The following is a 16,841-nucleotide window of genomic DNA, read 5'->3' as shown; positions in this document are numbered from 1 at the left end:
TGGTGTTTGTGCATGGTAGTCATCAAACATACAGGGACTGTTTCATAATCTTGCTTTGCATCAGTTTCTGGTGTTTTCGTCAAAATTAAAATTTCAAACATGAGGCACCAAAATACCTTCATAAAAAACCCACTGAACTGTGCACATAGCAAGAAGGGATAACAAGACAGGGGCTGGGCATGTACAGGTGGGCAAACTGACAATATATTTTTAATATCATGTTTAATTACTTCACAATAAGCTTCTGAGTATTTCAGGGGCATCATGAGCACTTACAACAACTGCATATCATATAACATATTACAGAAGGTTAACAAGCAGTGTAAAGTGACTAAATAAATTGCATATATCAGCATGTATCAAGCAGCTGTTGTGATATCAGCTTATTATTCCATCTTATTTCATTAATTTATTTGACAAATTCTTCTTAAATGGTCTACTGCTGTTAACACTCACTTGAAAAAGTGCTTTGTTGTGGAATACTTTTCAGAAGTAGTTTAAGTAGGCAGGCACAGTTTAGCATTTGGCAAATGATACTGCAGCTAGGCCTGTCATGAAATATGAACTGATGATTAATTGCCATATAAATAATTGTGATTAACAACTTAGTTGCATTTTTTCTTCAATTTATGCAACGATTAAAGTACAACCCTAAAGTGGCTGAATTGGCTGATTAGCTAGCTTGCTGCCTAGCTGTCGATACTCAGCAGCACCCAACTGACAACAGAAACAGTTCACGCTAAAATAAACAAACATTACTCATTCCCCTAAGTGTGTTTTAGCACTAAGTCAGAACATGACGTGTCTTGATAAATGTGTTGTTTGCTTTCTTTTATTTACATGTGTTTGCCTCAGCCCAACAGATCAAAACACACTCAACTCACATTCTGATTGTGATGTAACATACAATTGTGAAAGCTAACAACTGTGGGAAATAATTATGTAACATGTAATTACTGTGACAGGCCTAACTGTAGTATTGATTTCTGCAATATTGATGTCACAGGCCAATTTTAATGCATCAGTTCACCATAGTACATTAAACTTTGACCTGTGTATTTTAATATATTGTAAGTCATATCTCAATTGCAGTAGCTAAACCTTAAAAACAAGATATAGAAACTGTATATATTACCTCATTATGTGCATGGAACTATAAGTAATGAGAGTGGGACAATGTTTTCAGACTGAACACTGGCAATACTAATGCTGTTATAAATTCACTTCACCTTATTGATTTATGGTCACAGTGTGTGAGTGTGAGTCTGTCCCTGGGCATTTATCAATATTGTGTCTGACTGAATGCATGGTCTTATACTGTCCATATATTTCTCTCTGAAATGGATATGGTCATGTGACGTCCGTATCCATTTGGCCAGCAGCAATTCTGAACACCAGATAACTGACTTCCCATCCAGAGAGGGAGGGGTCGTGCATCATCACTATGGTAACATTTGAGATGACCTATTAAGCCTTCAGAAACACTGGTTTCATTAGTTGACAGACTGAGAGGCACAAGAGCTGGACAGGATCTGAACTGACTGAACCATACACATAGTCTGATATACAGATTAACAAATAGACCAGATAAAGAAAAACTGAAAGGACAGACAGACAGACACGTGGTCAGTATCAGATTAAAGACAGAGACAAGCAGACAGAATGTGCCTAGACAGGGAAAGTGAGGCTGGCTGGCTTTTAGAGTCCTGTTCTCTGTTCTCTGGGCTGATTGGTGCAAGCACATGCAACTTCAACACACATTTTCAAATGGAAAAACTATTGATCACAGTCTTTCTGAGTAAGTGGCAGAGGACTGACACGTGCCTCTTTTTTCCCCACTAGTGAAAGCCTATTGAATTTCGTTTTCTAACTGAGCAGTGGTTTTGTGTGTATGTGCTTGAAAGAGAGAGAGGGAGAGTGCGAGCTGTCAAGATGATCTCATAAACTAAGCGACCAATACTTTTGAAGTAAAATTTACTTAAATAAAAGCCTGATGATTTTGTACATCCCAGCACCATTCTGACTGTCTGCCCTTCAAAGTCCTGGCTAGAGGGATATAAAGCCCCTGAGGAATAGGGTGTGTAGCAGTGGAACTGTGTTCTCTGGAGTGATGAAGCTCCATCCTACCTTTTGTGAGTTACAGTGATGTTTGTGATCTACAACTACTCATCCAACATGAGTAAGTGATCTCACTAAGGCTACTGTGGGTCAATACAATCAAATCCTCACAGCAATGTTCCAGTTAAGGTGGTACATTTGTATTGATGAGGGAAAAAAAGAATGAAGACAATCCAATACTGTAACAAATCTAGCCTGAAATAGCACTCATTCACATTGTATGATGTGACGTTGTTAGCTGTGCTTTCCTTCCTGTGGGAATTTCGAGGGTTTGAGTAGTTTAAGCAAGACAGCCTACTTTTTGCCAATCTCAAGTGAAGCACTTCATTTAATAGCATATTTTAATTTAGTAGCTTTTAAAGAAAAAATATTCGTTTAGTATCATCCGATACTTAAGGCATCAACATCAGTAACCGAAAGGAGATATGGTGCTGTGCAATCTGTTTGCTGTTACTGAAGCAAGGACAAAAGGGAGGACAAACTCCTCACTAAGACCCTTGATTTCAGCAGAAACACTGCGTGAACAGGTGCTTACAAACTTTTGGATATTGTTGCTGTCCAATGAAAACAATGTATCTCCATTTTTGCGATTTTTACTTTTCTGCATCATTTGAGCTCAGCAGCTGTCCTTTATATTGTGTGAAATTTTCATGATTGGACCAATAGAAATGCTCCAAAATTGCTTAGAATAAAAACTCTTTCCATTAACTCTTTCCAAAACTCAACATTTTTCCCATTGGGTCCTAGCATGATCTATTTGCATATTCTATGATTATTTTACTCAACCTCTTTGTGTTATCTTTCTGCCTGGCCCACCCTCCACTGTGTGTGCTTCTTTCTCAATACTTCACTGTTAACTGCCCCATCACTGTGTTTGTTATGTTACCATGTAACTTACTGCTTATTCTAGGACAGCTCAGTAGTACAGTAACAACTATGTAAAATTATGAAGATCTAACTGAAACCTGTTAACTTCATGTTCAGTTTCTACGGTGTTCTATTTGAATTTACTGAGTACATTTACTCAACAGAGCATCTTACAAGCTACTTAACCCAGTTGTATGGAACCAATTCATATAGCATTTTTAAGTAAATCCTTTTAATTTTTGAGTAATGCATAAAACTAGTCAGTTCAGGTAACCAGAATTTACTCAACTAACTAAGTACACATTACTCAATCAAGAATCTCAGAAGCTACTTAACACAGTTATGATATAACATTTTTTTTTAAAATCCAATGTTTCATTTTTTGGAGTGCAGAGCATATGTGATGTCTCACTGAGCAGATCCAATACCTCCTAGATTAGACCTGATGCCGCATGACGGTCACCGCTTTGCTCATCTCTCGGACTCGCTCAATTACAATTTTCTTTTCAGCGTTTCTGAAGCGCCTTGTTGGAGCGTGTCGACACTTATTACCGCAGTGGGGAGAACAGGATGGCGCCAAGGTCATTTGAGGGTAACAGGCTCAAGTAACACCAGACGTACACCTCTCCTGGCAGTGACTAAAGCCCATTTAGCGAGACTTTGATTACAGGTCTACATTACAGCCTACGTATTAAATTACCTCAGCATAACGCTACATACGTTCCCTGTTGCTTAGAAACGCTCTTTCCCTCTGTTTTCGGGGTTTTTTCTCACGTTCTGGCCACCGGCGAGATTAAAATATGGCCACACAAGTAGCCTGCAACAACCTGGAATACACTGGAAATCGCTTCTTCCCTCAGCAACGCTCTGTCTGACTCGAGATGTCTCCATCCGGAAGGGATCAGAAAACAGCTGTGGCTAATAACGAGCTAATAACGCACGCGCTCTGCTCTGCCGTGATGCGCGCGCTGAGCGCTGGCGCCGCACGTGCCTGCGAGCATGAAAAAACACCCAGAGCATTAGCCGCGCATAGCCCGCAGTGGCCGCCTCAGATGCTGCGAAAAGAGGCATCTGCCGAACACCACTGGCTTCACTACTTCTACACAGCAGAAATGAGACACGTTCTTGGCCACATGGCAGACTGCGGACTGGCTGCTCCCTCTCTGAGCGAAAAGAACAGCTCGTACTATCGACCCGGTTCGCTCAGATGGGTCCCTCTTCCTCACCAGATAGCCACCACAATAATGGAGTCATGTGTATTTTGTACTTGAAGGGGTTGATAAGGCAGACTGTATGTTTAATGAGGCTGTTGAGCGTTGGGCAGACTTTCAGGCAGCAGGATGTTGTTTAAAGCTGCTCTGTGTTCAAAAAAGTAGTAATAAAGATTAAAAAAATAAAATAAAAACAGCACCTGAAGCAAATATAAAAAGCGAGGCTGTTAGTCTACCTGGTAGCTCAGCATGCTCTCCTGGCCGCTGGTTTCTGCAGACATTGTAGTTTCCCCCCAGTGGCGTTCAGCCCTCCAGCAGAGACAGGATGCGGCTTCGGGAGGAGAGAGAGAAGGAGATGTATCAGAGGGAGCGGAGGTGTCAGTGAAGCATCAGTCCACCCGAGAAAGGCATGGTGAGAGCAACAGCCACTGCAACTAAGGCAAAAAGCTGAACTCTCTGTTACGTCTCCAGTCCGGAGGATGAGTGAGTTTAGTCCCTTCTCTCTCCTCTCCGCCTGAAGAGCGGTTAGTGACGGTGCAGCGTCACAGGCTGCTCAGCCAATCAGAGAGCCCCCTGCCAAATCACAATACAGTGCGCTTAATAAGCGCCAGCAGATACAGGCCTGGAAGAAGTTGAGATTTACATGCTTCAGAGGACAGAAAGGGACGATAAAAGTGTGTCTTTCTTGTGGGGGCGGGTCCCAGGATGATGAACAGGAACACTTTTATGTTCTAAAGGGCATTTGTTTGTTCCCCTCGAGTAATAATGTTTTTGTTTCCTTCAAAAATGCAGCATAATCTGCAAAAGTACAAAAGAAAAAAAATTGGCCACTATGGTTAAGGTTAGGGTTAGGTTTAAGTGTAAGCATAGCATTATTTAACTATCATTTAGCTATAATAATGCAGAAGACAATAGATATACCTAACATAGACAGGAATACAAATATGTGTGTGAACTGTTTAATTAAAGGAGCCCAGTCTGTTACTGTAATCTTCCTAGCCTCAGTAATCTGCTTTCATTTCGATAAGAGAGCTCTTAGCCCGAATTAATATTCTTGAACACTTAATTAATTAAGCTGACATTGGTTATGAAGGTCATTAATATATTTATGAGGCTATTGAAAGTAAAATAGCGATGGTACGTCTTGGTTATTTCAGCCTCATATGACTTTGATAAAAATGAGCAGTGAAATTTACACCTAGTTGCTCCGTTTAAATGCTCAGAAGTATGCAAGGTTAGTACACCTGCAGCCCATAGAAACAGATTGTGTGCATTCAGTGTACTAAAACAAGCGCAGACTGTAGATTTAAGGACTTGGCTGGTTTTGTCCTAACTCTACAGGCTAATAAGAACACATCAAGCCAAAGTCAATAGCGTTCTTAACCCCTTACATGGTCTGCCAGCAGGCCCAAAGTTTTATTACACGCTTTAACCTTAGAGATGCTCAACCAGTTCGCATAGAAGTCCTGGTAGTTACTAAATAAGAAGACTTAGCATGTAATAAGCCTGGGATTTTAAGCGTTAGAAGGCCTTATGAAAATGGCTGTTGATGCAAGTTTGTCTGAGTCATTTTGCTTTATAGGGAGTGACTTCAAAGGACTTTTTTATCCATCATTGCCGTATACGAACCTGGATGGTCACCTAGATCTCAGCCTGATTGAAATGAAATGTGAAAGTTACACAAAATGCTTGCATTAACTGTTGAATGCTCACACCACACAAACACAATATGAAAATCTAATGAACCATTAAAGTCATTTAGCAACAGTATGCGATATGGGCTAAGAGCATTTGTGCAGTAAGGACAAAGTAATGGAAGCATTTAAGATCAAGTTAATTGTTTTAGCATCCAAATCTGCATCAAATTAGCTTAAACCATCTATAACAAGTGTTCATCTTTAAACAAACAATCAATAAGCTATTCACTTGTGTTTTATAAAAAGAGAAAAAACGTAGGAAGTTGATTGTCTTTGATGGTCATTAACTACATTCTTGCTGGTCTTAACTGGTCAAGGTGGGACAGGCTGAAGGACCTGCTTGGTCAAGGATGGTAGGCCAACTCAACCCTAAAACTCAAACGAAAATATACCATGTGCTGATCAGGTCAAATTAGATCTACCATAACAACTTTGAGTTGGCCAACATGTTCTGTTTTTCTTTTGTGCTTGGCACACTAACTAGCTAACTTAATTGCAATGGGAGGAGCACTGAAGTAAAAAGGCAGATGATTTAATGAGGCAAGAAGTGCTTGAACCTCTTCAGAACTAGGAGTTAAAGTTACTAGTTTTTGCAGACCAACGATAAAAAAAAACCCTACGAACATGACCAACAGGTAGATTTAGACCTGTTAATCTCGCCCGTGTAGCATTTTGCTCTTGTAGCTTAACGCGACCTAAAGCATTTGGCGTCTCCGTTGCCGGGCTACCGTTGTTATGGGTACTGTCAACAGCGCCGTGGAAGATAGGAAGTGCACGAGGCGCAGGCAGAACGTCAGTGATGATCATTACAGTGCGAGACGAGGCTAGTTCGATGGTGCACACTGTAGATGTAGACTAGTAGAAATCAAACACAGAGAGAGACAGTTTTTTACCCAACAACCTGGACAATACAAGATACCAGAACGTAAACAGCTTATGAAGGGAGAAGATGCATTCTTTTGCACCAAGGATGAAAGACATTAGCTGCCCTGACGCTCATCACTGACCACTGAAACAACTATGAGTAACTGAAAAGGTATGGGAGCTCTGATGCCAATGTACAGTCATGTTTTTGCATTTAGTGGCAATTAGGTATTGCAGTATAATTGTGAGTATTGGTGGGTATAGCAGCAGAATCAGGTTTGGTGGTAGAATTGTGGGTATCAGTGGGTATTGCAGAAGAATTGTGGGTATTTGTGAGTATTGCAACAGAATCACATTGTCTGGCAGTGATGGGTATTGCAGTAGAATTGTGGGTATTGGTGGGTATAGCAACAGAATCACATTGTTGGGTATTGGTGGGTATTGCGGTTGTTTGGTATTGTTTGGTATTGGTGGGTATTGCAGTAGAATTGTGGCTATTGGTGGGTATTGCAATAGAATTGTGGGTATTGTTGGGTATTGCTAAAGATTCACATTGTTGGGAATTGGTGGGCATTGCAGTAGAATCATGTTGTATTGCAGTAGAATTGTGGGTATTACATTAGAATTACATTCTTGGATATTAGAGAGAGTTTTAATAAAATCATACTGTTGGGTATTGGAGCATATTACAATGGAATCATGCTTTGATATTAAGCTGAAAAGTTCCATCCAGACAACATCTAGTGACTATGTTTCTCTGGACATCTATCATGATGTATCTCTGTCACATATCTCTTAATTGTGGCCTGCAGTACAAAACAAACAAACAAATTTTATTTATACTTCGCGTAATCCAAAAGCTCAAAGCACTTATCAAACAAAAAGTAAAAAAACAAAGGAAAATACTATGTTAAAATAAACACAGAAGTAAACACTCAAAAATTATATTAAATGAAAGTGAAATAATAAAACACAATAGAACATGAAATAAGAAACAAGAAGCATATAAAAGAATGTAAAGACATGTGATAAGAAAGAAAAATATATGAATTAACATACAATAAGAATAAAAATTACAATTAAGGGAAAATTAGCAACAGTATGCATCCCTAAAAAATGTTCTAAGATTTTAAGAAGAGATTTAAAAGAATTCAGATGGTTTGCTGCTCAGATGTTATCAGGGAGCTGATTCCATTGGCATGGAGCAGCAGAGGAGAATGCTCGATCACAGTATGGTGACTAGTCTTCGGGACTATAAGCAGACCACAGGTAGCTGACCACAGGGCACGGGATGGAAAATATAAAGTTAAAAGTTCAGATATATAAGCTGGTGCAGTATTGTGTGTAGCTTTATATGTGAAATGGTGAAGCTTTGACTCCTTGGACTTTAACGTTTATTAAAACAATTAACTCCCACAAACATGTTACTTTTTGTCAATAAAAAAAGTTACAGTATGTTACAGTAAGTTACAGTATGTTACTGTTACAAATACCACTGAAAAGCCCAAACAGAGAAAATCACATTTAAAGATCTAGCTGCATTCTATAAAGGTTTTAACTAATCAGAAGGCAGCAGGGCACAATTTAAGAGATTTAAAAACAGTCTGTTATTGTGTTTGCGAAGGTTTTCAACATCCATAGGCATCGCTATTATGTTTTTGAAGCTTTTCAACATCCATAGGCATCGCCCCACAACATTTCTATTGTTACTCATACATGTCCATTTAAAATTTAAACAGGTTTCTGCAAACCTTCACACAATGTATGTCTTTCCTTTTATTTTTTTTTATTTTTTAACTTATTATGCCAGTTTTAACCAGAGAAAGAAAAATGCAGCTCGTTTCTACAGAAAAGAGGGTTGACGTGGACGTCAAAAGTGACCTTGAGCACTCAGGCATGCAGCACCACATGCCAGGTATCACACACATCTGCAAGAACGTACACACACACACACACACACACACATACACACACACACAGCTTCAGATAGAAAGGTTTGTTCCCTAAATGGAAAATAATTGTGTGTGTGTGTGATGCAGTACCTCCTGTGGAGGGCAGGGTACGCTGCAGTCGTGTAAGTCTTCCTGTGCTAAACCTGGACAGACTGAGAATGGCCAAGGCTTTAGTGGACAAAGCTGTGAAGGTGAGTGCCCTCTGAGTGCTCTTAACATAAATAATTAGTTGATGATGATGAAGAGCAGTATAACCTGTACTGCTGATCAATTCAGAATGAGATCAATTTAGAATATGTGAATTTATCAGAATTCAACTGTTTGGAAAGACATATTTAACTTGATTTGTACCTGACTTTAAAAATGGAGTTCAGATTAAAGAAACTCAATCCAAGTAGACATACTTATGATTTGAATAATTTGAAAATATTTACAGACAAAGAAGTATCTTAATCTTAATACCCTCTCTTGGTTTAGTTGCTGTCCCCCATTTGCATGTTTGGAAGAGTGCATGTAATATGTAGTACTGTCCCATTTCCTGACTGTGATGGGTCCTAAGCACCAATTGGCACTTCATTGGTCCAGTCCAAGCACCAAACCAAGGAGCTGAGAAAGCAGATCTTAAAGGTTTTGCATAAGGTGATCAATAAGCTATGCTGAAAATCATGAGCATCAGAGATAATCATGAGCATCAGAGATAATCTCCTTCATGAGGCCCATAAAACCTGTGAGGGTCCACACTTTAGTTCCTCACTTATTCTGTAACTGATGCTGATGGTTTTGCAGGAGAGGAAGGTGTTCTCCATAGAGGGTCCATACCCTGTTATTCGTGCTGCTCTGAGGGCCAGAGGGTGGGTAGAGCGCCGACTTCCTCGCCGCCCTCTAGGGGGTCGTAGCCATGGAGACCAGGAGGCAGAGGGCACAGAAGAGACTGACAGTAGCGATGATGACGGTAACAGATTGGTCATTCAGACAGGGATGAAGTCATTTTCATCATATCACCTTGCGGCTGAAAATGTGTAACAGCTAGAAGACAATTCTAGACTTTCAGTTGACACCACTTTCAGTACTAGGTATTTCATAATTATTTGAATCTGACAAAAAGTTGTTTCTTGTTGATTTCTAAGGGTTAAGGCCTTACATGACAGTTTACATTACACCTGACAGCACTCTCTTCAGCTAACATCTCACAGACACGGAGTAGTCTCATCATCCCTGGGGAGAATATGTCATCACTCTGTCCTCTTTGTTTCTGTGCAGGTGCAGATAGAGGACAGGATGGAGACAGAGAAGACGACACTGATGAGATGACTGACCTTATGGTGAGCTGTGACACTGTGATATTCTATCACTTACCACAGCAAATGTTGGAAGTTTTTCCTCTTGTTCTTCTTGTTCCTTTGTCTTTTTATTGTAAATGTATTTTACTGTTCAACCCTGTAGTCTCGCCTGGTGCGCAACGAAACTACATATTTCTACTGGACAACCAGGAGGGACACAGTCGACTGTTTGTCATTAAGAAAAGACCAGATGACTAATCATTACGCAAAAGCTGGATCTTTCACTACTAAGGTCTCTCTCAAAGCTCACTCAAATACAAAATGCAGAATACCATTAATGGCAATTTATTTAAAATTTGTCATGTATAGTCTGTCAAAAATACCTGAATAATTCACTCATTGTTTTTCTGTTTCTCCCACTTCTTCTCTCTCTTCTCTCTCTCTCTCTCTCTCTCTCTCTCTCTGTCTATCTTACGCTGTCTCTATGTCTCTCACTCTGTTTCTTTTTGTCTTTCTCTCTCTCTCTCTGTCTCTCTATCCATCTTACTCTGTCTCACTCACACTATGTCTCTGTCTCTTTCTTTCTCGCTCTCATATTCGGTTCTTCATCTTTCTATCTGTCTTCTCTCTCTTCCTCTCTCTCTCTCTATCTATCTATCTCACTCTGTCTCTCTCACTCACACTATCTCACTCTCTCTGTCTCTGTTTCTCTCTCTCTCTCTCTCTCTCTCTCTCTCTCTCAGGTGGGTCTGTGTATGAGTTTGAGGAATCTCCAGTGGTTTGACTCAACAGATCCTGACACATTCTTCCCACGCTGCTACAGGCTGGGGGCGGAGGATGAAAAACATGCTTTCACTGGTCAGCGTCAGTGTCCATCCAGTTTAGAGAGCCCACCCACAGCATTTAAGCAAGTCAATTAAAAATAAATCCCCCTCTATCTTGCACCCCACAGAGGACTTCAGACGAACTGCATGCACAAGCCTGTTGCGCTATGTGGTGGAGAGAGCTGAAGGAGGGGAGGTGGACACAACAGGAGAATTCTGTAGTTTTAAACAGTCTCAGGGTAAAATACTCATGCATAAACATAAAACTTAATCTAAACATTAATCTGAACAAATCATTATGAAATATTAACACACTATCACATTGATATTTCTTGTATATGTAAAGTACACTCACAACAACTTATATTGTGATGAAAATTCATGAAAGTGGTACATGTCTATTTTCCGACCTCTCCTTAAATCTATCCCACAGATCTGAACACCCTGTTTTTGTGCCTTTAAGACCAATATAAGATACATGAGCTGTGTTCTGACTGGCTGTCCTATGTTGTGCCTTGTTTAAAAAACACTCTGAGGTGAAACACTCCTTACACCGTCATTGTGAATGAGTGGAGTTAAATTACAGGCTGTTTTGAAGTATAGTTGCCATATATGGACTGTGGAGTAGACAGTATTTTTTGAGACTTTAACAAAGTTTACATGTTTCATCAAACTATTTTATTTTAAAGAAGTGAGAAAAATGTGTTTTTGCCAGGATATGGGTTCTTTAATGCATATGTAGTGCCTTTATAGCATATATTCCCAGGTTTTTCTCATGATGGCAATAGTGAAATGCAGGTTGTCTCTCTGCCTGTCTGCAGATGTGAATAAGCAGCATAAGCTACGACCCAATCAGAGGCTTGGAGCTGGGTTGATTGACACTGCATTGCATGTGTGTCAGGAGTATCTGAGCAGTCGAGAACACAATGACATAGATGTGGACTGTCCTTCTTCCCTCTCAGAACAGCAGTGGGATGACTTTATCCAGAAATACTACCTTGTTATTCAGTGAGTACAATATGATCAATTTATTTTAATCACTTTTCTTAAAGAGCAGTTCAAAGCATGACTTGAATTGAATATAACTAACTTGAAAATTACTAAGTGTATATTTCCTCTGTAGTGATGGTGCGATAATCGAGGGGTGTAGCGAGTATGCAGAGCACTGTAGGTCCATGTTAACCCGCATGCAGAAAGTCTGTCCACAGCTGGAAACTGATGGACTCGGTAACATCTGGATTATCAAACCAGGTGCTCTGTCACGAGGCAGAGGTGAGCCAGTGATGTGTGTTGGTGTGCTTGTTTGGGGCTACAAAATTAGTTGATCATATAAAGAAAACCGTTTATGCTAAAGAGAACAGTGTATGTGCAAGTGACATCACCTTAATGCATTCTTCTCTGTCATTCTCTCATGTCGCAGGTATTGTATGTATGAACAGGTTAGATGAGATGCTGAGTTTAGTAGACAGTGAACCTGCCCTGATTAAAGACAGTAAGTGGGTAGTGCAGAAGTACTTGGAGCGCCCTCTGCTGGTTCATGGCACTAAATTCGATCTGCGTCAGTGGTTCTTGGTCACGGACTGGAACCCTCTCACAGTCTGGTTCTATGATGAGTGTTACCTGCGTTTCTCCACTCAGCCCTACTCCACTCACAGACTGGACAGGTGAGAGAGAAAGAGACATAGACCACAGGAGAATGTTTCACACTAATATAATGTAATATGTAATAATGTAAGTCTAATGTCACACAGACTCTTAGTGCTCCCCTGATTCATGGTTACCAATGAACCTCATATACAGATTGGTGTGAGAGCATAACTAAAGAACTGCCCCACAGGTTCATTTAATCTAAAATTTTAAGGCAGCCAGGTTGCTTACTTTTTAACTTTTCTGCTCTAACATACCATGTTCAACTCAGGGAGAGCTTGTTAATGAGCTGGTTAGTTGGAGCAGGTCTTTTAGAGCATGAAAAATGCAAAATATGCAAGGTAGGGCTTCAAGAAACAGGGATGGGAACGACTGGCATATATCATACCTGAATTAGAAAGCTAATTAAGCTACACTACTCTACAAAGGTCTTAGGCCATCTGAGAAAGAATGACTGAATGCAATCTATCTGGGCAGTAAGTGTTTATTGGTCCAGAGCACCGCTGACAGTAGAATAAATGAAAATGGCCTGGACCTGCCAGCGAGTCTAAACTTATATTACACAATTCAAATCTTAATAATAACTTAAGAATAATCATGCACTGTAGTGTATATAATATTAGTATTAATATTAATAATAATATTAATATTATATTACAAAATAATACAATTTGGGATGTAACATGCCAGGGATTTTAAGGTGTTAATTTAACAATACATAACACAAAATTGTGTGATTATGTCAGCTTAACAATTTCCAAACTTCTTCCCGAGGAAGCCCAGTATGTGTAGTTTCCAGTGCTGCAGTGTATGGGGGAGAAGAGTAATCAAGCCTATATTCTTCTGACCATATCAAAAATTATTGTTACTTTTAACTGCTGTAACATTTGTTTGTATTCATTCTAATGTTATTTTATTGTAAACACATTTATTGCCCAGATAAATAGCCTTGAGCAAATTTCTTGTCAGGCTTAAGACTTGTGCACAGTACTGCATGCCTGCATTCACTTATCATTCCAGATGTTTGAATATGAAGATGATCATTTGATATTCAAATCTGAATTGGAGCACTCACTCCCCCCCCTCCTCGTCTTCCCCTCTATCAGCTCTGTCCATCTTTGCAACAACTCCATCCAGAAGCATTTCCGTCCGAATGCAGGCCGTGACCCATCTCTGCCTGCTGAAAACATGTGGTCGTGTGCTGAGTTCCGCTCCTGGCTGGCCGCTTCAGGCCGTGGCCGGCTGTGGGAGGAGGTGGTGCTTCCAGGCATGAGACGAGCAGTGATCCAGACACTGCTGACCGCACAGGACAGTGTGGAGCCTCGCAAGGCCAGCTTCGAGCTCTACGGGGCAGACTTCATTCTGGGGCGCGAACTGCACCCGTGGCTGCTGGAGGTCAACGTCAGCCCCACCATGGCCCCCTCCACAGCTGTCACTGCCCGACTCTGTCCTGCTGTGCAGGAGGACACACTGCGTGTGGTGCTGGACCGACGCTATGACCGCAACGCGCACACTGGAGGCTTTCAGCTCATTTACAAACAGGTACTCACAAAGATGCACTGTAATTGTCTTTTATGCATCCAGGCTAGGCAATTCATACATGACCCTCATACACTAACTGATTTATACTGTATTCACCAAACAATAGCATTCATGTACAAGTGATGTTAAAAGATTAGTTGCTGAAAAATCATTTAAACAATCTTCCTGTTGTCAGAAGCTTGCCTTTTTAGTTTGCCCTGAATGCAATTGTTCATTGCAATTATTCAATAACATTGATGGAATATATTTTGATGGAAAGTGTATGATTTACAAAACTTGAAGTAAGCTGTTTTTTGTACTCATAGATGAGCAAACAATCCAACATTTATAAAAGTGTAGTTGTGCTGGTCGTTTTATCTCAGCTTGGCCATTTTTGTGGAGAAGTCTAAATTGTTTTCATAGCAGGGGACTCTCCCCCCTCCACTTACTCCCCCCCATTGCTTACTAGCAGCTCAACACAGTCACAACATTTCACACACCCAGAGTCAGTGTCCAAGTTTAATATGATAATAGAGTTACAGGGAAAAATATTAGATTAGAATAAAAATATCCAAGTTGGTTTCTATTCTATACAAGTCTACATAAAGAGGCTACTGAAAGTGTACATACAACAATAAGTACTGTGAAAACTTAATCTAACTCATCACACACTTGGCTTAGCTGTTTCAGATAGACTGGCTTTGTAGTTTTCAACATGGTACGACATGCTGTCATTCATAAAAATGGCCGAGATGTAGACTTCAGGATGGCCCCTGCTACTGTTTTTAGCTATGTGACTTTTCGTTTGATAACAATACATCATACATTGTCGGAAAGTACATACTACTTGATTATGCTTATGTTATGGGGAAAATATTCTTTTAAATAACATACATCAGCATGTTTCGTGTCTTTTCCTCTGATTTCTCCAGGCAGCAGTAGAGGTTCCTCAGTATGTTGGTGTTAACCTTCTAGTGGAGGGGGCTCAGATCAGACGTCCTCGGGCCTCTCCCTGTAAAACATTCATCCGCTCTCATTATGAGCCATTACACAAATCCAGGCCTGCTCTGCCAATCAGTAAACGCTCCTCTGATAAGGAGAACCAGCCTGATGAGGTGAAGAGAACTTGGCCCAGTGTTTCACGAAAGGTCACAATAGAGCGGTCTTCAACCTGTCAGCCTTTGCTGGAGAAAAGACGGCGCAGACCGGCTTTGCCCTCAGCCTCCTGCCCTTTGCCAAACCTTTCAGACCGCCATCACCTTCAAACTTCATATGCACGTCTACACACACACACTAAGCAGGCACACACCCGCCCTCACAGGACACGCAGAAATCTGCTGACTCTCAACCATCTCAGCCCCTCTCTGGAGATAATCAGTATACGACCTGAGCTAAAGTACAGCCAGAGCACACATGCTCCCACTCACACTGCCCATGTCTCTCACCCAATCCTACGCATACATCGATACCTTTCACCACTCAACACACGGACATCTATAAAGTAGAAGGACTTTGGACCACCTGAGCCAAGAGACTAAGTTGACTGTTAACAGTGTAAATCTCTGATCTCATCTCTGATCTCTGAATCTCTGATCAATGATTTGATTTGTTTCAATTATGATTCTTTAGAAAACAATTCAGTGCATTAATACTGTCTGATTATTTTGATATTCATATTTAGAAATTTGGCTGGCATTCTTATTCAGAGTGACTTTAAATTCCCAGGCTTACTACACACGAAGACTTATTATTCAGTAACTACAGGGACTTCAGTGCAAACTGGTTGAGCTATTCTTAGGATATTGAAGTGGGTAATAAAATTTTAGGCGTGCCGGCAGGCCCTGGTGTGGGGGCAGCTTAGATGGAAGTCAAACCCAGCCTCTTCACGTTAGAAAGGAGATGTTTTGATAGTTACCCACAAGTGGTTATAACACAAATAAAAAGGGCAACAGTGACCCTGAATATCTTGATATGACCTATAATGTGATCAATATGACCTTGAATGTGATCTGCTGGACATGAATATCTGATGAAGCTGACAGGTTTAATGTTAACTGATGGAGAAGACAAAGTAAGAGAAGTAACATGCAGGTTCTGAGGTTCAACAGTATGGATGAATGCAGGCTCACTATTTGGCTAACAACAGGTCACTGATCATTTTATTGTTTCATGTATTTCATGTATTTATGTTTTACAACTGTTTAATAATGATTTTAAGGCATTATGACCTAATTCATAACCATTAATAAGCTATTTAACCATTCATAAAACCTTTATAAGGGTAGTCTTATAAAAATGGTACCGAATTATTTGGAAAAATGTGCTGAATACAAAATGTAACTGCAGACGGTAATACAAGGTTTCTTTAATTGTTTTATGCTAAAATTTAATTTCAGCCATTTTTTAATTGAAAATGATTTTAAGCAGTTATAATCTATTCACAAAATGCTGCACATTTTTACACTACCACACATTCTTCAATCACTAATTGCTATGCAGGAACTCAAGTTCCTTTGCATAGGAGCATGCCGGCCAGTTATAATGCTAAATTACCCCATTAGACAGCGATCTGCAGTATTAAAGCTTCATCCATCATGTGAAAACACAAGAAAAAAGTAAGACAAAAAAACAAAGAAAACCAAAATTGCTTCTCAACGTCCATCTCTATTACCAAGATTATTTCTGCAGCTTAGATTTAGATTTTTTCCTGGGGCCTGTTGAAGTTATACTGTGAATAAAGAATCTTCATTGGAAATAATCACTTTTAGCTGATACCAGGGCAATACTGGAAACTTTCGACATAATGTTATTTTGACTGTAGGCCAATAATTTGTCAACAGATTTGTTCTCAGAATAATGA

General features: G+C 40.1%; 2 protein-coding genes across 2 annotated transcripts in view; one reads left to right on the top strand and one right to left on the bottom strand.

Moving 5' to 3' along the window:
- Nucleotides 1-5,079, bottom strand: part of slc4a8 (solute carrier family 4 member 8) — a 36,431-nt gene extending 31,352 nt beyond the window's left edge. Inside the window, exon 1 of the mRNA XM_036570851.1 lies at nt 4,433-5,079. Coding sequence (XP_036426744.1) covers nt 4,433-4,477 — 45 coding nt within the window. The 5' untranslated portion in view covers nt 4,478-5,079. The remainder of the gene's footprint in view (nt 1-4,432) is intronic.
- A 3,572-nt stretch (nt 5,080-8,651) lies between these two features.
- ttll3 (tubulin tyrosine ligase-like family, member 3) lies at nt 8,652-15,541 on the top strand. Its single transcript, XM_036570857.1, has 12 exons — nt 8,652-8,672; nt 8,797-8,900; nt 9,496-9,661; nt 9,970-10,031; nt 10,153-10,281; nt 10,733-10,847; nt 10,942-11,052; nt 11,635-11,821; nt 11,937-12,085; nt 12,234-12,477; nt 13,567-14,002; nt 14,914-15,541. The coding sequence occupies exons 1-12, from the start codon at nt 8,654-8,656 to the stop codon at nt 15,484-15,486; spliced, it is 2,295 nt and encodes a 764-aa protein (XP_036426750.1). The 5' UTR covers nt 8,652-8,653; the 3' UTR covers nt 15,487-15,541.
- The last annotated feature ends 1,300 nt before the right edge of the window (nt 15,542-16,841 follow it).

This window comes from Colossoma macropomum, unplaced genomic scaffold (genome assembly GCF_904425465.1).
Source record: "Colossoma macropomum unplaced genomic scaffold, Colossoma_macropomum, whole genome shotgun sequence".
NCBI classification, from domain to species: Eukaryota; Metazoa; Chordata; class Actinopteri; order Characiformes; family Serrasalmidae; genus Colossoma; species Colossoma macropomum.
This window is presented reverse-complemented; position numbering and strand designations above follow the sequence as displayed.

What these genes read in the sequence shown, in the direction of transcription:
- ttll3 (XM_036570857.1), top strand. An exon ending in TAGTGGACAAAGCTGTGAAG is followed by an intron (nt 8,901 to 9,495) that starts GTGAGTGCCCTC and finishes ATGGTTTTGCAG; the next exon opens with GAGAGGAAGGTGTTCTCCAT. An exon ending in TCCACTCACAGACTGGACAG is followed by an intron (nt 12,478 to 13,566) that starts GTGAGAGAGAAA and finishes CCCCTCTATCAG; the next exon opens with CTCTGTCCATCTTTGCAACA.